This window comes from Eublepharis macularius, chromosome 5 (genome assembly GCF_028583425.1).
Source record: "Eublepharis macularius isolate TG4126 chromosome 5, MPM_Emac_v1.0, whole genome shotgun sequence".
NCBI lineage: Eukaryota > Metazoa > Chordata > Lepidosauria > Squamata > Eublepharidae > Eublepharis > Eublepharis macularius.
The window spans coordinates 130,748,765-130,773,820 of NC_072794.1; the positions used below are offsets into that span (position 1 = coordinate 130,748,765).

Consider the following 25,056-nt stretch of genomic DNA (forward strand, 5'->3'; position numbering starts at 1 on the left):
ACAATAAAATTGGTTAGTCTTAAAGGTGCTACTGAACTCTTTTTGATTTTTCTATTACTAGCTAAGCAATCATTCCTGTCTTCAAAGGAAGCCTTTCGCCTTATGATTGCCCGGCAGCTTCAGAGTGAGGGATGCCGGGATTTGTAGTCTGAGCACTGGCAATTCCTCAGAGTCGGAAGGGAATGCTGGGAACTGTAGTTGGCATTCGGCCCTGGTGTCTCCTCCCTCTCCTCCGCCTGAAGCTTGGACCATGGCAGCTGTGGCCAGTTCGGGCGGGCGCTCCAAGGTGGCCCCCAGCGTGGATTTCGACCACAGCTGTTCGGACAGCGTCGAGTACCTGACTCTGAACTTTGGGCCCTTCGAGACGGTGCATCGGTGGCGCCGCCTCCCGCCCTGCGACGAGTTCGTAGGGGCCCGGTGAGGAGAAACTCGAGTGGTTAGGGAAGGGGCGAAGAAGGGGCTCTGGGAAAGGAACCCAAAGGGGCTTCTGAGGTGGGGGAGCTCCGCGCTGACAAGGGGGATGTATCGGTCTGTTTTCTCTTCTTTGCCCTCCCAGCCGCAGCAAACACACCGTGGTCGCCTACAGAGATGCTATCTACGTGTTCGGCGGGGATAATGGGTGAGTCTGGATTGCTTCCTTTATACCCGGGTCGCCTACGCAGAACCAAGTATAGGCAGGAGTAGTGTTACTACTTTTCCCCACCCTTCCTTTTTTATACTCCTCTGAACAGGGTTTAATAGCGTGACAGACAGCATTTCAACAAGTGAAGCTTTTCTGATATTAGATGTGCAGTGATGGACCGAGCTTCACCTGTGGAATTTTTGCCTGTCATGCTGCTGGTAATAGGCGCAGGAGCCCTGCTTGTGTGTGGAGGAGATGCTTAGTGACCCTAAAGAAAGGTGAAGTGTATTTTGTTCTTCTTTAATGTTGCTCAGGAGATACCTTTCTCCTGTCCCAATCATGAACCCACAAGTTTACGAAAAGTCAAGAGAGAAAAAGGTTCCTTTGAACACCATATGCCCCAAAATAATTTTTTCAGTATGCTTGTGTAAATGGATGTAGCAGTCTCTCAATATGATTCTAAAGGGGGTTAAGGAGGTAGGAGTAGGTTTTGAATCCTCACCTTTATCTGCAGAAAAGTTATAGTTTGAAAGGAGCTACTTTAGGCTGCCTTGGTGTTGTTTAAATGAGGTTATGTTGTCCGAAATAGTGCTTCACAAATTAATAACTGATATCCATTTCTAATTTTTCTTTTTGCTGGAAGTGATGTTTGAGCTCTTACAGTTGAGAAACTGAAGGAAAAGAATAATACCCTAGATTCTGGTATTGTTTAGAATCTCCATTGGTCTTAGTAGTGGTCAGAGCACAAGCGGCTAGAACAAGGTTGGCTCAAGCCCCTCAATTTGATCTTCAGCACCGGCAACTTAAGCAATAACAGTGCTGCACTGTCTTGTAATGCAAATCCTTCTATTTTTTTAGCCTCATCATTTCCCTACCCTAGTCTAAAATACCAGGTTTTACATACAGCCACACAGTTCCTCTACCCTGAAAAATTGGTATAATGTTGTTCAGTCTTGCACCCACACTTATCTGCAATACGGATCTAATGAAACTGCATATTTTATTTCTCCTTTACTAGCTGGCGAAATCGTTACAAGGCATATTTTTTAAAAAAACTCAAGCTGTATTTCTTCCACAGTTTTTTCCCCCTTAATCTGACAGTATGGACTTGTATATTTGTTTCTAGTCAGTGAGGAGGAGACATGCTATCATTTCATTACATTGATAACTCCTGGATTTTCACATGGTCTCCAATGAGCAGCTGCCACTGTTACAGCTGTAATAAGAGATCAAAAATAACCAGGGAATCTGGTCTGAAAACAAAATGAAATAACTGTCCCTGCACTGTGAAACTCAGATGCTGAGAAAGAGGATGTGCTGGAAGAAAATGATGTTAATAAGTCATCAGACCTACATTATAAACTCGAAGCAAGTGATGGTGTTACTGGTGAAGGGTACAATTTAAATTGAATCTGTACTGAGAAATGGCAGATATTTGTCTTTTTTTATAGCAGTTTACTAATGCTGACAATTGGTATTAGGCAAATTAGTCAATAATACAGTTTCAGCTAAGATAAATGTTTAGTCTTGGATCAAATCAACATAATAATTGGTTTATTAAAATGTGTATTAAAGCATACACATACTTTATACAAATACTGTATAGTCAGTGTGAATTAAGGTTTTAGCTCTCTCATTCTGGTTTCAAAACATGTTTCACTGTCTGCCACAAGATATTATCACACCTGTAAAAAACTTAATGTTCATATTGTGACTGAGTATGCCTGTGGACCTTCTTTCCTTTTTTCTGCAGAAAAACAATGTTGAATGACCTTTTGAGATTTGATGTGAAGGACTGTTCTTGGTGCAGGTAAAATAGTGTTTCTAGTGACTATATATGTTAAGTTGAAGCCCACTCTGAAGCTTAATTGAATAGGATCTTTAAATATCTGTCAAAGTAAGGTGTCTTTGGTGTCCTGTATTTTATTGCTGCAGAAAACTACTGTGTATACACTTGTCTTCCTTGAGGAGGCAAGTGACTTGTACTGTCCAGCCCACCAGTTAAGATCTGCCTCCAATCTCTGCTCTCTGTGACCCCACCAGCAAAGATGAAGTGGACAGCTACTAGAGACAGGCCTTTTTCAGAGGTGGCTTTTTTCCTTTGGAGTGTCCTCCCCTCTTGAGGCTCCCCTGGAGCCTGCCTTACTATATTTTTGACATAGGGAGACAATTTTCTTCAGTTAAGCTGCAGAACTAGGAGCAGCCAGTCATTTTGCTGTTTAGGTGAAAGACAGAGAGGGTAGTCTTCCCTTTGGCCTGCTTGTTCTGGCTGCTACCCAGCCCTTCCATCACTGGGTAGTCACTCTGCAGGTGGGAGACACAGTGAGGAGGCCCTTTCCATTTGCCTGCCATTTGTATCATAAATTTTCTTGATAGCTGCTTTTGGTAACAATGATGTACTTGCATATCTAATATTACAACGTGTGCGCATACAAAATATTCAAGATGTCTATAGATTATATGTGCCTCAAATAATGTATAACTTATAGTCAAGTAGAGTAGGCCAATAGAATAGTAGAAATATATATTTTTTTAAAACTCTCCAAAATACCAATATTTGTGTCCATACAAATAAAATATTATAACTACTACACAGGGCTTTTACTACAGGGACCCCTCCGGCACCCAGGTATCATCATTCGGCGGTAGTCTATGGAAGCAGCATGTTTGTATTTGGTAAGTTATCAAAAAGCTATCACATCTTCAAAGAATATCTTCCATGTCCTATCAGACTGTGTAAGAGTCTCCATCAAGTGATAACCACAAACTGTAAGATTTGTCACCCACAGTGACAAAAAGGTGCCAGTTGGATGAAGCTATAATTGCCATTCATTATTATTTTATTATTGTCATTCCTCCCGATAGCAAATTTGATGGTCATGAGCCTATCAGAAGGGGAAAAAAACGGGGCTTCTCATAGACAGTGTAAAAATGTCTGCTTATCTGGAGGATTCCCCAGATGCAGAAAAATACTTCATAATTAAAAGTAAATAAAAAAGATCCCCCCCCCCCACACACACAACACATGAGAGGCCTGGGCATGCTTAAGAAGGCTCAGAATGCTGAGAACAGTGGAACGTCAGTTAAAGGTGTGTTGGAGGGGGTGTCAGGAAACAGAAGGAGAAATTGGCTAGCTCATTGCTTTGAAATCTTATAGCATTTCTGAGAAGAAATTCTGGGTTGGGGCAAATCTGATGAGAGTCCGTGCTTATTGCTTTCAGAATGAGAGGGTAGTTAGTGAAGAGGGCGGAAATCAGAGGGGTATGGAGAAATTGACCTGTTCATTATCCTTTGGTTGGGATTTCCTAATTGTTTAGGAATTCCTTGAGTCCTCCATGACTCCTTACAGACCCCCTACTTGTTTACATTGATAATAATCTATATAGGAGATGTTATTGTTCAAGGCCCTGCCCTGAGTTAATTCAGACTGGCGTACCCAAGAATTGTGTTCAGTGAATCTAGGATGTCTAACTGAGGTTGCACCTTTCCCACTTAGTAAGGCTTTGAGCACTCGTGATGTTCAGAGCTGGAATATCTCCACAGTCTCCAGCTGCTAGCCCTCAGGTTGACTAATCTGTGGCTGAGCTAGGTGGCTAGGAAATAAGTTTTGCTTTGATTCCTGCCCAGATGCTACTGTGTAGGCCTTAGGAGAGCCCTGTCTAGGTCAGTTGCTCCCTGCAAATATAGAAATGGAAGTGTTTCTTCATGGCTGTAGATAGAGGTACCAGTTGGAGAGCATATCCTGGAGCTGGATCAGTGGCTCCCCTACCTAATACATTTCCTCTATCAATCGTCAGCTACTGCAGAGTTAGCTACCATCCAGCCTCTTCAAATCACTTCTCAATCACATTCTCCCTTGGTATTTTTGCTCTGCTCCAGCTCCAACAGTGTCTCAATAGCCACCTGCTAGCAGATGAAGGTTGGGATGAATCTGTTACACTTCTGTACTGCCTGCCTTTGTATCTATTTCTTCTCTAGCATATTCAAATATATGGGAATGCTGTTGTTAGCTGAATATAATTTAGAAGCAAAAATAATATTGTTCTTCAAATACATGATTACTATAAGTACACTCTGGCACATAAAGGCATACAAATGGACTCATACTGCTTTTCCTGAATTTGCTACATGTATGTGCATGTTCTGGAATCTTGTATGTTTTGTGTTTGGTTCTCTGTTAATCATCATGCAGTAGTTTGTTAGCCCAGTTAGTTGACCTTACCTAGCCATAACGCAAGATTTGAGTCCAGTAGCACCTTCAAAAGCAACAAGATTTTCAGTATATAAGCTTTTGAGAGTCAAAGCTCCTTTCATCTTGAAAGCTTATACCTAAAAAATGTGTTAGTCTCTAAGATGCTACTGGACTCAAATCTTGCTGTTCTGCAGACCAACACTGCTACCCACTTGAAACATCACTTAATGCTGTCTTGTCAAACTTTGTTTTACTCTAAGTTTTGCCAAATACCTCATGTGCCATTGTAATGTCGTTATTATCCAGGTGGCTACACTGGAGACATTTATTCCAATTCCAATTTGAAGAACAAAAATGATCTTTTTGAATATAAACTTGCAACTGGTCAGTGGACTGAGTGGAAGATTGAAGGAAGGTAATTAGTTATCTTGGTAGTAACTGGGAATATGACTGTTAACACCGCAACGTGTTTTATAAACTTTTGCAGTATCCTGTTCTCAGTTTTTGAACCAATCAACCAACAATTAATTATCAAGTGCTAATGACACTGCTCACCCTGCCCACCCCTACCAGCAGCTTGATGAGGATGCTCCAGGAGGTACAGAGTGTTGATTTGTTGAAGGCAAAAGATTATTATGGTTGGAACTGTACTGAAACTAAACAGGTATTGATCTGGTCATACTTGGATGAAAGAATTCCTGGGAATTGCATATGCATTGTCTTGAGTTTCATGATGAAGGAAAGGATGAATATAAATGTAATAAACTAGTAACGAAATTTCTGTCATCAAATGATGTGATTGGTAGGTCTGCTCTTGTTTCAGGCTGCCAGTTGCCCGTTCAGCCCATGGTGCTACAGTCTATAGTGATAAACTGTGGATCTTTGCAGGATATGATGGGAATGCACGGTAGGTAGCTTTCTTGTGGTCATTATTCTAACTGCTTCATTGTTGTCAAAATTCAAGTTTCAGTTGACGAACTAAGTGCTTTTCTTAGAGAGGAAAATATAGGTTGTTATAATACACACGTGCGCACACACCCAGTTCTCTCAGTACACCTGTGCTGAGTCCCATAAAGTTTTGCACTTCTGATCTGGGGTGAAGGTAAACTTGCAGGAGAACATGAAGTTTCATTGGAATAGACAGGAGCTCGTGTTTCTATTTTATCTGCAACTTCGTTTGCTGGTATGGAAAGATTAATGGTTTATCTTATCTGTTTCCTTCATAAAGGGTATAGTCCACACTTTTCTGTGGTGAAGATTTAGTGGCACTTCTCATATGCAAGGAGACAGAAATCAAATACCACAAAAGAGTGCTGTAGTCAAAAACTGCAAAGCTGTTTTGTAAATACTTATCGTCTGATTGGATACAGCTTTTTCACAGGGTAGAGAGAACTTCATAAGAACTTCTTACTGTAGCCTTATGTTGTAGGGCAGTCTCTTTGACATAGCTTGCTTGGTGAATTTGAGGTATGTTTGACCTTCAGAGTTAGGTAGGAGTCATATGCAAATGTGTATAACAAATCCCCAACAACCTTCCCTGCCTTTCCCCCACAGAAACCAACTTTGGATGGGGATTCTGTGTAGAATCGCAGAGAAAAGGTGTAATGTTTTGCATGTAAATACACTGTGTTTTGTTTCTGTGTATATGTGGGGTTTTTGAATATTTGTTAGTGTTCAGTACTCTGACTGAAAACTGCAGTTCACTGCACCCCCTGAAGCACAGCTATTGTCCAGGCACAGCACACTTCACTCACCCATCCAACCCCCCCCTTCTTCTCACATCAGAGACCTACATTTTAAACCCACAGTAATAAACATTCGAAACCCCACATTAGCACACAGAGAATAAACGCACAAACTTATTTACATGCAAAACATTACAAGAAGCAATGAAGGGAGCAGCATTATTTGGAGAAGGAACGTGACCTCCCAGAAAATAATTAAGCATTTCCCTAGTGCCCCTTTGTGAAGGGGAGGGGGATGTTGCATGCATGTATGTGTGTGTGATCTCCAGTTCAGCCTTCATACATTTTCCAGTGGAAATACCTTCTTGTGTACATGAAGGCATTGGAATGTAACTCCTTGGTTAGATACTGGCTGTTAGAAAAATCCAAAATATTTTTAATCTGTTGTCCTTTTTCCATTATAGGTTAAATGATATGTGGACCATTAGTTTACAAGACAGGGAGTTAACTTGCTGGGAAGAGGTAAGAGTAGCCTGAATGTTTTTAACAATGGAACCTTTCTATAGTATATATTAGTATTTGATCTAAAAATGGAGTCCAACAGAATTCCATAGTGCTTGTAGTGGCTACTTACCAGTTTTACCTCATGAAGTAAAGAAACATTAGGGTAACTTTAAAAAAAAATCTTACTAGTGGTAATACATTATCGGGACCAAAATTCCTAGCTTGCTTACGTAAACTCAAATTAGAATATAGTTTTTTCAGGAGGCTGAAAGAAGTTTAAAAAGGAGCTATTGTTTGTGGAATGTACACTTGTGATGATCTGCATGAATGGGCTGTGTACACACACATTTGCAGGTCTGTTAAGAATTAATCCCTCTCAGAATCAGAGAGCTGTGAGTGGCAAGCTGCTCCAGGGCCTCTGATTGGGTACCTGAGCTGAGAAGAGGAGGGGTTTGAGTCCTGGCAGAGAGTGAGATAGGAGTGTGTGAGAGTTGAGAGACAGAATCCTCAGGGAGAGCAGTTTTCAACACAGGCAGGAGAACTGGGAAAGTTGGTATGGGATTTGGGTAGTAAGTGCAAACTCCCAAACAGGCCAAAAAGAAAGGAGTAGATCTTCTAAAGGAGAGGAGATTGTCCCTTCCCAGTTGAAACAGGGAGACAGCTCGAGAGAGAGGAGAAATCTCTGGTCAGGTGTGGTAGATAACTGCCTGAGGAGACTTCCAGATTCAGTTGAGGACTGATGGAAAGCACTGGTGTGCAGAGAGGGGGCTTGGGGTACTAAAAAGAGGATACTGGCCTTCCAAACTCCAGAAGTGAAGAATACTAAAAAGAAAGTATATTCAAGTGCTTGGGGGAAGAAACAAGGGAAACAAAGCCTAACAACAGAAGTCTTAAGTAACAGTGAAGAGCCTAAAAACTGAAGTCTGTGCATGTTCTGAATGTTACCTCAGTGATCTAGGTGTATATATGTTGAATTTTACCTCAAAAAGCTTCAATTCCTGACTTCCTGTAACCTTTCCCCATTAATGCAAATAAACTCCTTAGTTATTTTTAAGTTTTAAAAACACTCTGGCACCATTGCTGTGGTTTAAGGGTGAGGAAACATCATAACGCTCATCCCACTTTTATCTCTTATAAATAGACTAGTTTTTATATTTTTCAGAAATCTGAAAGAACCTGTTTGATTATTGGTAGGTGTGGGACAATCTCCACAGGAACTCCACAGGAATTAATGTTTCTCTCAAGCAACTGAACTCTCCTAAAAACTATCGCCTGCCTTCACTGGCCTAGATGCCACTATATCAAAAATACCTCCATATCTATTTGTCTTGAACCTCAGTGCATGGGGAAAATGACTCATCAGAAAAACACTGGAGTCAAGATCAGAAGGCAAGCTTGTCCCAACATATCCTCGGGTGTTGATATAGATTCCTGGCAGAAGTCCTCAGCATTTACTTTAGATAGTAAAACAGACTTAAACCTAGGGGTGCTATTTAGTATCCAAATGTAATACTCAAGACTTGAATCTCAGGATCCACAAAAAAAGAAATACTTTTGTTGACTTTAATGGTCACCTGAATGACATGAGCAATCTTCCCGGACATACCCTGAGTAAGGAGAGGGAAAGAAGAATGTTCCTTGTGGTATTCAGCAAGGGTTTGCTGAATACTTGTTCATACTGAACAAATTTGTGAAAGCCTGTTTAGTGAATTACCATTCTGTATTTTTCCAGAGTGGGAACATTTTTAACCCTCCTATAGCTTGAACTCGAAACAAATCATTGCCTGCATACTTTCAAAATTTCCTCACAAGCATGAACATTGTTAAAACGGAAAACTTTTTAGATTATGAAGAATTTAACTTTTACTGCATAATTGCAGCATAATTGTAAGCTTCTGTACAGAGACATTAACATCTGTACTACTACCATTTTCTGACTAGATTACCTAGCTCAGTAATTTAAGATAAGAATTATCACAATATCTATTGTATTTGTATAGCCATAGGAAAATGGCTGAAATTTACCAAACATATCCATGAAGTATTGTCGAAGGCTTTCACGGCCGGAGAAAGATGGTTGTTGGGGGTTTTCCGGGCTGTATTGCCGTGGTCTTGGCATTGTAGTTCCTGACGTTTCGCCAGCAGCTGTGGCTGGCATCTTCAGAGGTGTAGCACCAAAAGACAGAGATCTCTCAGTGTCACAGTGTGGAAAAGATGTAGGTCATTTGTATCTACTCAGGAGGGGTGGGGTTGAGCTGAGTCATTCTGTAAGAGTTTCCCAGGGTGTGGAATGCTAATGGCGGGAGGCTTCACTGAATCCTGAGGAGGTTCTTTTGCATATGGATTGGTGCTTGATGTGCTAATCTTCTCTGCAGGGCTATTGTCGGGTGTGGAGTGTTTTGTTGGCCTGGTGTTTTTCAGAACTGGAGCCCATGCTCTGTTCATTCTTAAGGTTTCTTCTTTCCTGTTGAAATTTTGCTTATGCTTGTGAATTTCAATGGCTTCCCTGTGCAGTCTGACAAAGTAGTTGGAAGTGTTGTCCAGTATTTTGGTGTCCCTCTTTTCCACACTGTGACACTGAGAGATCTCTGTCTTTTGGTGCTACACCTCTGAAGATGCCAGCCACAGCTGCTGGCGAAACGTCAGGAACTACAATGCCAAGACCACGGCAATACAGCCCGGAAAACCCCCAACAACCATATCCATGAAGTTTGCCCTGTATTGTAGAGAAAAGCTTATCAGCAACGTGCAGCACAAAAAAAGTTGATTGCCAAAATCTTTACCACTTGGAGGGCTCCTCTTGTATAATTATCATTTTAATCATATTTGTACCTATAGAGGATTTGTACCCAGGATTCAGTGAGTTTCTTCAGTCATGCTTATGCATACAGTAGGAGTTTTTGAGCTTTTTTCTTTCAGTAACAGGCCCCTATGCTATATCACAAGATGCTTTCAAAAACCTCTCAAGTTTCAGAGGTAGTTGGTCATGTGTGCTGCCTTTTAAGTTGGGCACATAGAATGACATACTTGTTTGTATGCTAGGTAAGTTTGGATCTGGCGGAACAGTGAGTAGAGCTCTGCTGGCAAATTGAATCTGTCCTCCCATCTTCTGCCTTCGGTGCCACTAGAAAAGCTGATCCTAAAGGTCAAGAGACCCTTGGGAACAAAGTGACCTGCAGCATGGGAGGACTGCTATTCCAGTAAAAAAAAGATCCATGAAAAGTGCAGGTTCTTCTTTATGTGAGTGAACAAATGTGCTTTCCACTTGCAGAAGGGCATATTTGGCTCCAACCCAGAGAGCCAGTGTGATGTAGGGGTTAGAATGTCAGACTAAGATTTGGGAGACCCAAGGCTGAATCCCCACTCTGCCATGGAAGCTTGCTCGGTAACCTTGAGTCAATGTTTTAGCCTAACCTACCTCACAGAGCAATTGTGAGGATAAAATGGAGGAGAGAAGGATGTAAACCACTTGAGATCCCTGTTGGAGACAAAGATGGTATAAATGAAGTGAATAAAACCTGTTATTGTTACAGGTGGTTTGTACAATAAATCAAATATTGCTAAGGTGGAAATTTGAACACACTTCTAATTGTGTGATTTGTTAAGCGCATGATCTTTGTATACGTTTGGACAATATGGACAGGATGCAATTTCAAACTTCAGATCAAAATTAGCAATTATTCAGCTGTCTGCAAGTGCCTGTGTTTTTGTGTTTAAAAAAAATTGTAATTTTTGTTGCTCCTTTTCAGATTAAACAAAGTGGTGAGATTCCTCCTTCATGCTGCAATTTTCCTGTAGCCGTTTGCAAAGAGAAGATGTTTGTCTTTTCTGGCCAGAGTGGAGCAAAGATCACCAATAATCTCTTTCAGTTTGAATTCAAGGAAAAAATGTGTGTGCCAAAAATAACCAAAAAAAAAAAAACATTTCTAAAGAATTATCCCCAAAATAGTCTGAAATGATGTGATTTCCATAAGATGCCCACAAAAACTTACTTTTAAATTCAGTGGAGAAAACAATGATAATACTAATAAATGTGAAAGGGTGACTACAGTGAAATGTATTAGTGTTTTTTCTATTGATGCATGCAGCTGCAATACCTGCCATGTATTTCACATCCATCTGCTTAAGTCCAGAGACTAGACCTAACAAGGACTTGCAGATGTGTCCTGTATATTGCAGTATCTATATACGTGACATACTATGTGAAAATTACAGCTTTAAGTTAAATGACAGTTGTAAAGTACTTCATAAAAACTATTCGTAGAGATTATATACAAAATTGTTTCTTGCGACATCTGTATATGAAGATATATATATATATATATATATATATATATATATATATATATATATATATATATATATACTGATTTGTACATTTGTGTTAAGAGCTGAGTCATTGAAAACTCACTTTATAACTACTCATTTTTTGTGTTAGTTGGACACGAATTCCTACTGAGCACTTACTACGGGGCTCACCTCCTCCTCCACAGCGGAGATACGGTCATACAATGGTTGCCTTTGATCGCCATCTTTATGTGTTTGGTGGGGCTGCAGACAACACATTACCTAATGAACTTCACTGTTATGATGTGGACTCTCAGACGTGGGAAGTTATCCATCCCAGTCCAGATAGTGAGGTAAAAAGATCTTCAGTAATTCTTTGAGTTAATGTGGCTCACGAAAGCTCATACCCTACCACAAATGTTGTTAGTCTTATAGGTGCTACTGGACTCTTGCTCTTTTCTACTGCTACAGGCAGACTAACATGGTTACCCATCTTGATCTATCTTTGAGTGAATAAGTTTTTTTTTCCTTTCAAATACCTCTTATCTGACATACATGGAAATAAAAGAGCCAGTTTACTGTTTCATATTGTCCATAATGTAAGAGATTGCTTTCCACTTTGTTTCCAGAACAAAGCACTGTCACTCTTGTTGTTTAATTTACTTAGGCAAACAAAGAGAGTGACCATATTCTCCTTTATCTTTGATAGTTGTGCCAAAGAGACCGTCTGAAGGGTTGATCTTTATTTACATTTTGGTCAGTTTTTGTTTTTCTCGCTGTCTTTTTTCTTTAAAATATTAATATCTAAAGTTATGATTATGCTTCCCCAGATTTCTGCACTTGGGAAAATTATTCCTTCTATCATTTTTCAGTTGCATGACAGTAGTGTCTTTTGATTTTTTTTTCTGGGCACAAAGCGTGCGATTTTTCTGGAACAGTGTTAACAGTCACTAAAGGAAGAAAGAAGAGAAAAATCACATAATCTCCAAAAAACTTTATTTGATGGATGCAATGTTCATTTTTGTATGTTTTCCTCTTAATTTCTAGTTGCCAACTGGAAGGCTCTTCCATGCTGCAGCTGTCATCTGTGATGCGATGTATATCTTTGGTGGGACAGTGGACAATAACATTAGAAGTGGAGAAATGTATAGATTTCAGGTAACAAGCAAAAGCTTTGGTATTTTTAAACTAAGCGTAGATTTAAATGTTTTTATTTATTTATTCATTTAAAGTATTCATATCCCATCTGATCTCCTCTGACTGAAAGTAGCTAACAAAATAGTGAAATCTGCAAGGATGCAGGTACCCTAAGAATCGAACAAGTTAAAAACCAAGGCACACAGTTAAAAACAGCTGTATGACAAAACTTCATTGATGTAACTTGAATAATTGCCTTTGTAAAGTTTTGCTTCATGCTGAATTACAGTGAATAAAGATTAATCAAAGTAAGTTCAGAAATTACAGCAATATTTTGAACATGGAGATTGTGCTATGAGTGTGCCAAATTCTGATTCCTGTGTAAAGCCCCACAGAAGAAAGCATTAGAGCTTGGTTTATAAAGCCGAAATGAATTTGACCTGTTTGAACCTAAATGTTCGTAGTTTACACAGATGGCAAAGCTGCCCACAGCATCAGTACATTGACTCTTCTTAGATACAGTAAGAACTTCCTTTCTGCAGTACCTAGCTGAGTCATCTGAACATCATTAGAGTGCATCTAACTTTCTGCCTAAGCATGTGGCATCTCATAGAACCGTGACTGATGCTTACTCCTCTGCTCAGCTAGCAGAGGTCTGTTTCATAAATACAAGAAATGCTATGGGTGGCTGTTTGGACAGAACTGTTTTAAGGAAGCTAAATGCATCAAGCTGTTTCTGTCAAATGCCTCTGCTCAATTTCATTTATTCTTACTGCACTAATGGTACTCCTGTGTTTCTGTATGTGTGTTTGCTCATGTGTGTATGCAAATTCATTGGCATTGTATGAACTTCACGCAAACATACAGTGTTGCCTCCATGTGGAGCTGTTCCATTCATTAGTGTTTCAAACAGCCATCCCAATCTCTACTAGTGTGGACCAATATGGCTGTTTACAACTTTTTGCACATATGAACTGGCCTGGGCCTGAATATTTCTTACAACTCCTGTTAATGCAAATGTTATATTGAATAGTGAGTTTTTTCTACACATGGAATCATACACTAGAATATGACTGCTTTTACAGTAATTGACTGCAACATAACTTTTTCTGTTCCATACTATAACGGAATTTTTAACTTTCGGTTTCAGTTTTCCTGTTATCCAAAATGCACTTTACATGATGACTATGGAAGACTGTGGGAAAACAGACAATTCAGTGACCTGGAGTTTGTTCTTGGAGAGGTGGGTAGTTCAACTTAAAATACTGAACAGAAGTTGTTTTGTTCCTGCCAAAAAGTGGTTCTATTATTACAAACATTCCATTTTTAATGAGATTATTTCTTGAGGTCCAGGTATTCCTGCCTTTCGAGATTAGGTTGGTGGCAATGAGTGAAAATGCTTTCTTTTTGATGGTGCCTCAGTTATGAAATAACCTTCCCAGCAATAATTATTTGAGGCCCTCTCATTTACCTTTAAGTTGTTAAATAAATACTTTGTTTTCCAAAGGCTTTTCTGAATATCATGTTCATGTATTTTTGTATTTTACTACAGCTGCTGGGTCTCTTTCAATGTAACTTCAGCTGTGTGGTTTTTGTTTTGTTTCTGTATTGTAGTTTTAACTTTATTTTATATTATAAACTGTTTTGCAGGCTATGTGGTAGAAAGCAAAATGTGTGCATACCTCAACATACCTACTCAACAGATATTTAGTTCCAACTATTTGCTTAAGTTCAGTCTAATTTGATGAGAAGAGGGGGAGAATTAATAGTTACAAACTGGCTGTTTACTGTTGACATAATTATGTGATTTATAATAATTCCAGTCATTAAATGCAGTTTTCACTGTTTTCTAGCTGGACTAGCTGCTGATTAAAAAGATTTTTTTGCCATAGTATGTTGTCCTGAGTTCCACATCTCAGTAGATATTGGGATGCCATTGATAACAAAAGGTTCTTTTGTGCCTGCTGTTTACAAGCATGAGGTGGGACCGCAAAGAAGGTACAGTCTTTACTGGAGGGTGTCCCTCCAGATAAACCCCTTGTCCCACAAGAAGGCCAGAAGGGGTGTTGAGCAAAAACTAAATACTACGTGGTGAAAACCTCACCTCCTAAGGTAATGAGAGCCACCTCAGTCCTTCTTAACAAACCCTCAGGTGAGATACTAAGGAACAAAGTCTCCAGTCCTACGAGGTATTAAGAAGTCAGCTCTGCAAGGTAGGATGCCTGAAAATTAAGTTTAACAAAAACTATTCCTTGCTAGCTGTAATCAAATACTAGATTTAAATTGAAGCCCCCAAACTCAAATAACACTGCATAAGTATAAATAATTAAGAAGATTTATTAAGAACAGTGCAAGAAATTCCATATGTAAGAGTGCAAAACAGGAAGGAAAATAAGAACACATAAATACTTTAAAATACTGTAAAGGTTTTGGTACCCTAACACAGATGTTTACCTTATCAGGCTAGAAGTTAAAAAAATCCAAGTAGAACTCCAGAGTCCAAAATCCAGAAATAAGAGTCCTGGACTAACCCCTATCCTGGTAGTCAAGGCCAGAGCACAGAATTGCATGTAAGCAGTAGATAAACCACCAGTAACGCTCAAAAGCAGAAACTGGAATGAAAAACCTTGCTTTATGCTAGGCTGCCTGTAGCATGGCCTGATCCTGCTTGACCAATCAATAGGTATTACTAGGACATATGACTTCGTTCCTCTGCAGCTGGAGCATATTCTTCATAGTCAGAGCAGCTGACCCTCACCAAGATTCCTTGCACTAATGAGATAGGATACAAGTGCAAAACTACCTCCTGGCCTCCAGCCTTGAAGTTCTCTAATCTCATGATCTCTCAGCAGCTGTGTGCTTAAGCTCTATCTCATGCCTTATCTGTTTGAAAACTGCAAAGTCATAGTGACTGTACTTTTGCAGAGATGAGTCTTCTTCTGTAACCTAACCAGGCCTTGAAACCTGAGCCAAAGATTTGGAAAGCTGAGAAACAGACTAGAAAAGGCTAGTTTCTTGACAGAGGGTAGATTAGAAGGTGGTGCTGGTGGACTGCTTTATCCTATGACCTCTACTCCTAGGGGGGTTCTGCAAGATCCCATCTCCTCTCTTGTGTTATTTAATATCTGTGTGAAAATGCTGGATGAAGATGTCCAGGGATTTGGACTACAGTATCATCAATAGGTGGTTGATTTCCAGTTCTGTCTCTCTTTTTTCCCCTCAGTAAATCTTGGGGACACAGTTGAGTCCCTGAATCTGTCCTTGAGCTAAGTGATAACATGAGTGAGTCTGGAAAAGATGAAACTTAATCCTGAAAAGGCAGGGTACAAATGTTAGGAGTAGGAGCACAGCCTGTTTTGGATAGGGTTGCACTCATCCTTAAGGCTCAGGTTTGCATCTTTGGATTCCTTTTGGGTCTGGTGACTCTCCTAGATGTCCAAGTGATGGTAATGGTAAAGACCATCTCTTGCCAATTAAAGCTGATGTACCAGCTGCATCCTTTCCTGGCTCAAAGGAATGTAGATGCATTAAATCATACTTCTATGAGTTTATTACTCAAGAATGTTGACATTTCAGAAAAACAGTTTTTGTTTCGTTGGCTTCTGTTTTAACGCATGAAGGGCCATTGTCCACAGACAGGCAAGCTGAAAGTTAGCTAGAAAAACTTGGTCTGCACCCATTTGCCTATCTATGTAGGTGGTTTTAGATTAAACTGTAAATGTTCAGAGTGCAATTCAAGTATTTACCATCCAAAGTTGTAATTTTTACACATCTGTGGTTGAAGTCATTTCATCATAGTAGCCTACTCTGTTGTTATCTTAAAAGACTGGAAGTGGAGAAATATGTATTTGCCTGTTGTCATATCTCTCCATTTTTATATCTCTAGTTTCACAGTCTTTAAGATATCAAAAAGAGTATGTTTTAGTCAGGTTTGTAAATTGTTAACGTGTTTGGTACAATAGTATTAATTACTGAAGTAAGATTATGCTGAACTTGTGCTGGCAGTTCTGCATGAACTGTGTTGCCTACCCAGAACAACAAGAACTGTGGCCACTGTTGCAGTAATTTAAAACTGTTTTAAAATTCAGATATTTGACAAATCCCAGAAGAATGCAAGGGTTGGATCCCATGTAAGATTTCTGCAGATAGAAGAGATTTCTGTCTGATGAGTGTGACTTTCTCACCTTCCCCTCTCCCTCTGCAACCCAAATGGCCCCTTAAATCCTGCTTCTTGGTACAAGGGATCCTCAGCACTATGAGCCTTCTAGACCCCACTCAGTAGTGGAAGCGTTTGGGGTGACCTTGGGTCCTTTACACTCTCTCAGCCCAGTCCTACCTCACAGACTGGTAGTTGTGAGGATAAGGTGGGAGAGGGCAGAAGTATGTGATAAAATATAAGAGTGGAGAAAAGTGTAAGCTGCTTTGAGTCTCCGTTGGAGAGAGAGGCTGAGTGAAGCATGAAATAAACCAATTTGATTCCCGATTAAGGGGAAAACAGGATACAAATTAAAAAATATGTAAAATATAAATATATATGAGCATGAAGGGGAGTTAACAAAAATTGATCCCCACCCATTCTGTCTATGGAAATCCTTTGCTGGATTCAACCCAAAGAATACAATTCCCTTTCTGTCTAAATAACTGTGTTCTGTATCTCCACAGAAGGAAGAGAGGGTTCAAGGGCATGCAGCCATTGTCACAGCTCGCTGTAAGTGGCTCAGGAAGAAAATTACACAGGCAAAAGAGAAGTTGAAGCAGGTATAGTTTGTGGAAACAGCATTTAGATTCATCTTCCATTTTACCTCTGTGGAATAATTAGCAATGATCATCATTGTTGGTCATGTACACACTGCGGAACTTTTCTGGAAGACTGAAACTTGAACTTAAGTGTTTATCCACAGATTAATTCACATGACATGACTACTTCTATCTGAGAGAAAGTTGAGCAGTAACAATTATTTCTAAGTACCTAGGCTTTTCATATGGAATGGCTGAAATTAGTTAACGTAGCAAGATCACTTTGGTTTTGGAATACATTTTGATTTAGTAATAGATATATGCCAAATACAAATAAATTGATTTGCTAGGTAAATGGGCATTGCATGTATGTGGTTTAGCATGTTGATTAATAGAGTTCAGGAGGTCCTATGTGGAGGTACAGCTATATACAGATTAGATGTTTCCTTCTGTCCTGTATAGAAACCTAAGCAAGAGATTGATGAAGAAGGACAAGAGTCACCCCAGAAAGAGATGTTTGGCAGCAACATTAAGCTGTGCCGTCTGCAACCACCACTGGAGGTGACCATCCGGGAAGCTGAAGCCCAGCCCTTTGAGGTGCTCATGCAGTTCTTGTATACAGACAAAATCAAATATCCACGTAAAGGTAAGACAGCAGAATAACTTTTTCTGTTCTATATCAATATCTTACAGATTGACTACTCTTATTTGTGCATTTATTTTTAAAAATTGTACCCATGCTATCCACTGAAAAGCCTTCAAGGCAGCTAACAAAAAATTAAGACCATAAGCTGCAGCTGAAAAGGTCAACTTACTGAAATGTTAACTAAACAGTAAAACTGCAGGGTAATAAACCATGTTAAATCAGTCCAGTGCTTAGGATGTAAAAGCTTGTAAGCCAGACACCATTTGAATTTCATAACTGAGTGCCAACTTAGAAAAGGCCCTAGTGTTGGTCAGTGGTCCCCACTTGTCTAACCTCTGAAAGAGGGAAAAAATGGAGATAATCGCAAATGGTAGGCATGCACATTATAGTCAAAATCCACAAGTACATTGATATTCATTAATTTGTTTAACTGTCATCTTAACAACATTCAAAGGCAGCCGTACTGAAATCCAACCTATAACTGATGTTTACAATTCCAATCCAAAGTCAAATACTGATTTAAATCTATTCATGCCTATGTAACACACTAACATATTGGGCAATGATTCATTTTTCCCTAACATTTTTTGAAACATTAAGCGAAACACATACTGCTTCAGGAATCCTTTGCCATCTGTTGAGAGAGCCTGCTGTTGTGTCATAGAAAGTGTTTATAGCATATATAAAAGGATTTCCCCAAGAGCAGCCCATTCATGAGGCAACCACCACAGGCACTGTATGGCTACGATGAATGAATGGCAAATTGTCAGTTAAATTTAGTTTTAAAAATAGACATGTAGGTTTATTTTTTGTAATTCTCTGCTGCTTCTAAAATGACAGCATTGTTCCTCCAACTCAGCAAGATCACACAACAGCTAGGCAATGCTGTATCTTCTCCACTGTTACTTTTTTAGTATTGTTTTTCATTGCCTGAGATAGAGGTGCTTGGAGGGTTTTGTGACTTAGCACCATGTGGAAAGGGTGACGGAGGATCAGCATTACAACACATGTCAGGGGAAAGAGTATGAGAGAGAACCTTCTCAGAACAGTATAGCTGGATTAGCCTTCTGGTGCCCTATTATTCATAACTCTCTTGTTCACCCAGTTTGTAGAATAGGAAATTGATTGGTTTAACCAAGTAGCAATATTTTTAAAGGCTATGCTATAGGAGTGTTGAGTTTTAGCCTCTTTATTGACTGTTGTGGTCTGTGGCAGGTTGTTCACCAGGAACCTTGGGACCTGCTTGTTATGTGATAGATTAGAAATACCACAAATATTTCCTCCTGTAAGGATGCTAGCTTGGTTCCCATTACTTTCTCTTCCTGTCATCTTAGAATTGTTTCCAAAAGATTGTTATGCTGCATTGTGTTAGCTTATATAAAAAGTGCCGGTATGAATCATCCTTTCCTTCCGAGGATAGTAATACCAGCTAGCCCCCCTGTCCCGCAAGCAATCATTGTCAGGATCAGGGCTCTTAATTTCCTTCCCTGCGTGCTGTAATGCCTGTCAGTCTCTTAGCAATATGTGGAATGGATTGATTTACTTTTGTTGTTCAGGACATGTGCAAGACGTACTGCTTATTATGGATGTATATAAACTGGCCCTTAATTTCAAGCTCTCACGACTTGAACAGCTGTGCCTTCAGTACATTGAGGCATCAGTAGATCTTCAGAATGTGCTGGTTGTGTGTGAAAATGCAAACAAACTTCAGCTGGATCAACTAAAGGTAGGCTTCATGCAAGACTGTGAATACAAACTGGTTAATAAATGGTATTCCAGATAGATTCAACCTAATTATTATCCTTTTGTCTAGGTGCTCAGTTGCTATATATATAAAAGGGACTGGCTTTTAATTATACTTAAATATTTGGACTCCATTCCAGCAATTCCCAAATGTGGACCCTGTGGCTTTGTGCAGCTACTGTTGTAATCACTAAGAGCAAAACGGAGTTATCCTAACTTTGTTTTTGTTTTGTTTAGCTGCCTCTTGCTGCATAAGTGCCAGCAAAATTTGTTGAACAAACCATGTCTAGGACAGCCCCCAGCACTTAGTTGGAATGGAAGAACAGTATGAGGATAGATCTGGCCCCAGAAGTTGGAGATGTTATATTTGACCACAGTGAACAGAAGACTGACATGCAGCAACTGAAACATACAATTGAGAACCAGGATGGTGTAGTGGTTACAGTCAGACTAGGATCTGGGAGAGCCAGGTTCAAATCCCCGTCTCTGCTATAGAATATTGCAGGGTGACTTTGGGCCAGTCACACACTCTCAACCTAACCTACCTCATCAGATTCTTGTGAGGATAAAATGAAGGAGAGTAGAACAAGCTGTTTTGGATTCCCACTAGGAGGGCATAAATGAAGTAAATAAATACAAAGTATATGTTTAGTTATGTCTGTATAAATGGAGTCAATGGTAAGGGGCATTGATGCACAGGAAAGAGGTAAGGAAACTTGCATGTGGTTACCACTGAGAGGTGACCTATAACAACAGCTAAAATTGTAGATGAAAGAGACATTATTAACAGTAGGTGTGTAATTACGCAAGTAATACAAGGGTTTATCTTTATACATTAGCATAAGAAATAATCACACATTGTTTGGATATATAGTGATAAAATGTTGTTTTTATCTGAAGAAATATTACTGCTTTTAAAGAAATTGTTTGTTTCTTTTAGGAACACTGCCTGAACTTTGTGGTGAAAGAATCCCATTTTAATCAGGTAATAATGATGAAAGAGTTTGAACATCTTTCGTCATCTTTGATAGTAGAAATTGTACGACGAAAGCAGCAGCCTCCTCTTCGAACACATTCCGATCAGCCTCTTGATATTGGTAATGTACCATTCTTCCTTAATCAGAGTTCCTTGAGACTTGCACTTATGTAGATGAAGAAGACCCAAGTCTTGAGTAGGAATACCTTTAGGTGTTTCATTCATTAGTTCTTTAACTATTACAAGGGCCTAAGATGTAGACTCACATATTTTAAAAGATGAATTTTGAAAGAACTGGAGTGTGTCCCAAATCTTATCCCAGTTGCCATAGTCATCTTTGGGGAAGATGGAAAAGAAGGTGCAATAGTCTTACTGATGATTTGAGGAAGGATGAGTTAAGTTTTTCAAGAAGACCATGGAGGGATGTAGACTCATCTTAGCCTTTTGGCTGATCTTAGTAGATGAGATGATGGTGTAGCTGTTACACAAATTACACATATTTACTGTTTGTTTAACAAATTCTTAGGTAGTCCCATAGTTTTTCATTGCTTAATGCTGGTAAAGTGTCCTTTTCACCACTGGTGGTGGAAGGTATTATGGGTGGTTTTATTCCTGACGCTCACTTTGCAGCCAGGCCACGTTAATCAAGCTTGGAGGGTTTGTCCTTTCCAGTAGGAAGAGTGCACCATCCCAAGTTCTTCTGTGTTGCAAGAACAGAGGGTTTTTTTAGCTCTTTTCAGAGGAACTTACTTTGCTTAGATCCACCTTCCCTTGCCTGAATTCACTTAGGCGAATTTAGGATGCCAGTACATTCTTAAGAACCTGAATGTGCAACTTGCACTATCTTAGAGAGGACTCTAGAGGCATGAAACACCAAGCCCAGCTATAGAAAAGACTATCAACAAAATGCTGCAAGAGAGATGGAAGGAGATGCCTCAAAATCAGGCTAACCGTGGAGCAGGAGGATGCGCCTTTTCTTGCCCTGTGAGACTCAGTATCTGGAAGAGTCATGGAATAATGTAGCCATCCCAGCCATTAGCCCACAGCTTAGGGAACCAAGACTGCAGTTGGAGGTAGTGGCTGCTGTGGCCAGGAACATAATGGTACAGAAAGAAATGCCTGCTCATTCTGGGAGGCTGTTGGTGGTGCTTGTGGAACCCCTGAGATACATGAGGGTATGAGGACAATGGGGACAATTCATATTTGGATATTCCATCCCCCAGGTGATGTGAATGAAGTTCTGGTGTCTAGCAGTATCTTGCTCTGTATTAGAAGAGCAGCATCTGTCATTTGGGACATGCAATGCCTTGTTAGGAAGAGGTGCTGGGAAGAAATGGCAGCTTCCTCACCCGCAGATATTTCCTTGTTGAAAAGCTGTGCAGTGGCATCCTCATTATTGATGGTCTTCCAGGTTTATTGTGTCTGAGTGGGTTAAAAGGATCATGGTAAGAGGCATAACATCTGACTTCATGGGGGAAAGAAAGCAAACGATAAGGCATCTAACAGAGGCTTCCCAGTCTTCCTCTTTGCCTCTCCTGTCAGCCCTAGAAGAAAGATTCGAGAAGAAACTTCAGGTTCTGAAAGAAAGACACACAGATCACACAAACTTCTTCCTTAGGTGACTCTGGGGAAACTTTTCAGAGCCCTACACTGATGGAAGGGAGAGTTAGAGGATGTAAAGAAAATGGCTTTTCTGTTCGAACTGTGACCATGTTTAAAACTTTGGTTCGGGACAGAGGCCTGAGAAAGTTTACAGAGCTTGCTAGCAGCTTCAGTACACAGCGACCTTGGAGATGAGAGTTAGCTTGTTAGCAGAGCATCCATGGCACAGATTTGAACCAATCAACATTCCAGAACACTAAACGAATCTCACACCTGTGGGAAGAGGCTAGGATCAGAGCTGCAGATTGGTTTAACTTCTGCCCACTCACGTGTTCATCCTAGCAATGGTGACATTAATCTTTGGGGTCTTGATTGGCTAACAGGCCTGAGCCAATTAAGCCCTAAACCTATAAAATACATTAACAACATGGAGAGACGCGAACTGAGAGGCTAAAAGCCAGAGTCTTGAGTCTTCTGTAAGATGGCTGTCCCTTTGCAACCGTCTTCTTGTCTGCTGTCATGGATATGAACTAAGGTCCTGTCTGTCTTTATGTAACAGAGTCTGAGGTAACTTGCACCTGTGCCTAACTTGTGTTTTGCCTTCTGGAATTACTATGGTATGTGTTGTACTTAGCATATATGCTAAAGTTTTGTTATTTTACCCCCACAGTCTGTCTTTTTGAATATTTTTGCACTTTAAATAAATAATCATATTTTTTATCTTCTGTGGTTCTTGACTCTGAAACCTCAAAAGGCTAATACTGGTGTCTTGACCCTGAACCACCTACCAGGTACATTTTTGTGAAAGAACTCTGCTTGCAAGTCACCCTTGCAGGGTAGACCTTCTTTTTAGGTCCCTGATAGGCTGGGAGATTTGTCTTTTTTGCTCCCATGCCTTGGGATAGACTAAAAAGACTAGTGGCAGCTGTTGAGGCTAATTGGCAGTTTTGTAAAGTTTTGACTAACAAAGACACAGAGCTCGTGTGCGTGTTCCCCCTGCCCTGAGTGGAAGAATGGACCCTCACACTCTTTGACAGAGGAACCTAATCTAAATGTTGTCATTTGCAAGCTGCTAGAGTCTTAAGCACAAGAGAAGGGGCCTCAGATTTTGTCTTTTGTGCAAACTATGTAATATTGGAAAAGTACCCCTATTCTGTTTGAAAATAGTCTTATCAAATGTATGTATTTTCTTTTATATTAATGATCATGTGTTTATAATTAACAGTATCTTACCCTAGGAGTAATATAGTGTGTTGCCTATTAAACTTCTCCCCTTGATATGAACTATCTCAGTGTTTCAGCTTCATGTTACCTATAAAGTAATCCATATCTCTCTGCTACTTATTTCCCTAAATTCAGGAACCTCATTGATTCAGGATATGAAAGCTTATCTAGAAGGTGCTGGGCTTGAGTTTTGTGATATAATATTACTCTTAGATGGTCAGCCAAGAGCTGCTCATAAAGCTATTCTTGCAGCTCGCTCCAGGTATGTCTACTTGGATTAATAATTCACTGATACGAAACTGTATTAGGGGTTGTTGGAGTGTTATTCCCCCCCCCCCATCTCTCAGAGTAGTGAGACTGTTTATGTAGTTCATCTCTGCTTCCTCATATATACCAATAACCTCTGATTGCATGTAGAAGTGAACATCCAAACTGCGGGAGGCTGCTCTGGTTTGAATGCAGGTTCTTCTCTGTCACTGGGCACTGAAAACATAGTGGGAGGGAAGCAGGTTCAGTACCCAGGGCAAGGGAGATCCTGTGTTGAAATAAGGACAGACTCTTCCAGTGTCTATGTTCATTTCTGTACATAGTGAAGAGCTAGAGGGAAAAGTGTATGAGCTCAGATGACTCCTGGTCTCACTAGGCATAGAATGGGGGAGGGGGTGGCAGGAAATAACGTCAAACAGTCCTGAGAAAAGATCAAGATGGGTAGCTGTGTTTGTCTGTAGCAGTAGAAAAGAGCAAGAGTCCCAGTAGCACCTGTAAGACTAACATAATTTGTGGTAGGGTATGAGTTTTCATGAGTCTCAGCTCACTTCTGAAGATCTGATGTGAAGAAGTGAGTTGTGACTCACAAAAGCTCATACTCTGCCACAAATTTTGTTAGTCTTATAGGTGCTACTAGACTCTTCCTCTTTTCTACAGTCTTGAGAAAAGATCTCTTTATATAGTAATAGGTTAGACTGCTTTTATTGATTTAGTATAAATTTGATGGGTTGGATCCAGCCAGCTTTGTTGCTGGCTCTTGCCAAATTCTCTTCCTCACTTTTGACTATGCAGCTCGTACACAATCCCCCCAGCATAAGCATTTGGGGTGGTCAGAGAAGACACCTCCACCTATTTTCACCAGCACAAAAGCTGTTTCCATTCAAGATAGCATAATTATGAAATAACAATGGCAATTTACAGAAACAAGACAAAAATTACTACGTTGACACTGATGTTAACAGTTGATTATACAAGATGAAATATACTAAATCAGTGGATTTCAGTCGTAGTTGTGACTCTCATGCTGTTTTGGAGTCCCACCAGCTGGGTAGCAGGCCCCTATAGAGTTGCAATTTTTGCTGCTTTTTTGAAGGACTTGTTTGCTAATTTGTATGTCTAGAGAGCCAGGGTGGTACACCAGCCTCTCTTGGCACACACTCTGGTAACTGAATGGTACATGAGGTCACGCAGCAAAAGAAAGGAGTTTCTTAGCACAGGTAGATTCAGACCTCTTCCCTTTGTCTTCTCTCTCTCTCCCTCTTCTTCTTGCCTGGCACAGTCACCCCACCCTTACCCACACCAGTCAGTTCTCCGGTGCTCCACATGGATTTGCTGCATAGTGTTCCACTATTGGTGAAGTCATAACTCCTTTTTGTCTCTCTTCTGTCACAAGACAGTAATATCATTTTCTTGTAGTATGTCTCATTCCCCCAC

General features: G+C 40.1%; 1 protein-coding gene across 3 annotated transcripts in view; it reads left to right on the forward strand.

Annotated features, from left to right (window-relative positions):
* Window positions 1-225: 225 nt before the first annotated feature.
* LZTR1 (leucine zipper like post translational regulator 1) overlaps window positions 226-25,056 on the forward strand; it is a 41,583-nt gene continuing 16,752 nt past the window's right edge. For all 3 annotated transcript variants that reach the window (XR_008597052.1, XM_054980108.1, XM_054980109.1), the window contains exons 1-16: window positions 226-417; window positions 557-619; window positions 2,376-2,432; window positions 3,219-3,298; window positions 5,121-5,229; window positions 5,638-5,721; window positions 6,964-7,021; window positions 10,753-10,892; window positions 11,442-11,643; window positions 12,338-12,448; window positions 13,578-13,670; window positions 17,090-17,185; window positions 17,627-17,810; window positions 19,367-19,536; window positions 20,494-20,650; window positions 23,491-23,617. Coding sequence is in view for 2 of the 3 variants with exons in the window: in XM_054980108.1 (XP_054836083.1) it covers window positions 251-417; window positions 557-619; window positions 2,376-2,432; window positions 3,219-3,298; window positions 5,121-5,229; window positions 5,638-5,721; window positions 6,964-7,021; window positions 10,753-10,892; window positions 11,442-11,643; window positions 12,338-12,448; window positions 13,578-13,670; window positions 17,090-17,185; window positions 17,627-17,810; window positions 19,367-19,536; window positions 20,494-20,650; window positions 23,491-23,617 (1,898 nt within the window). In the remaining variant the exon portion in view is untranslated. The remainder of the gene's footprint in view (window positions 418-556; window positions 620-2,375; window positions 2,433-3,218; window positions 3,299-5,120; window positions 5,230-5,637; window positions 5,722-6,963; window positions 7,022-10,752; window positions 10,893-11,441; window positions 11,644-12,337; window positions 12,449-13,577; window positions 13,671-17,089; window positions 17,186-17,626; window positions 17,811-19,366; window positions 19,537-20,493; window positions 20,651-23,490; window positions 23,618-25,056) is intronic.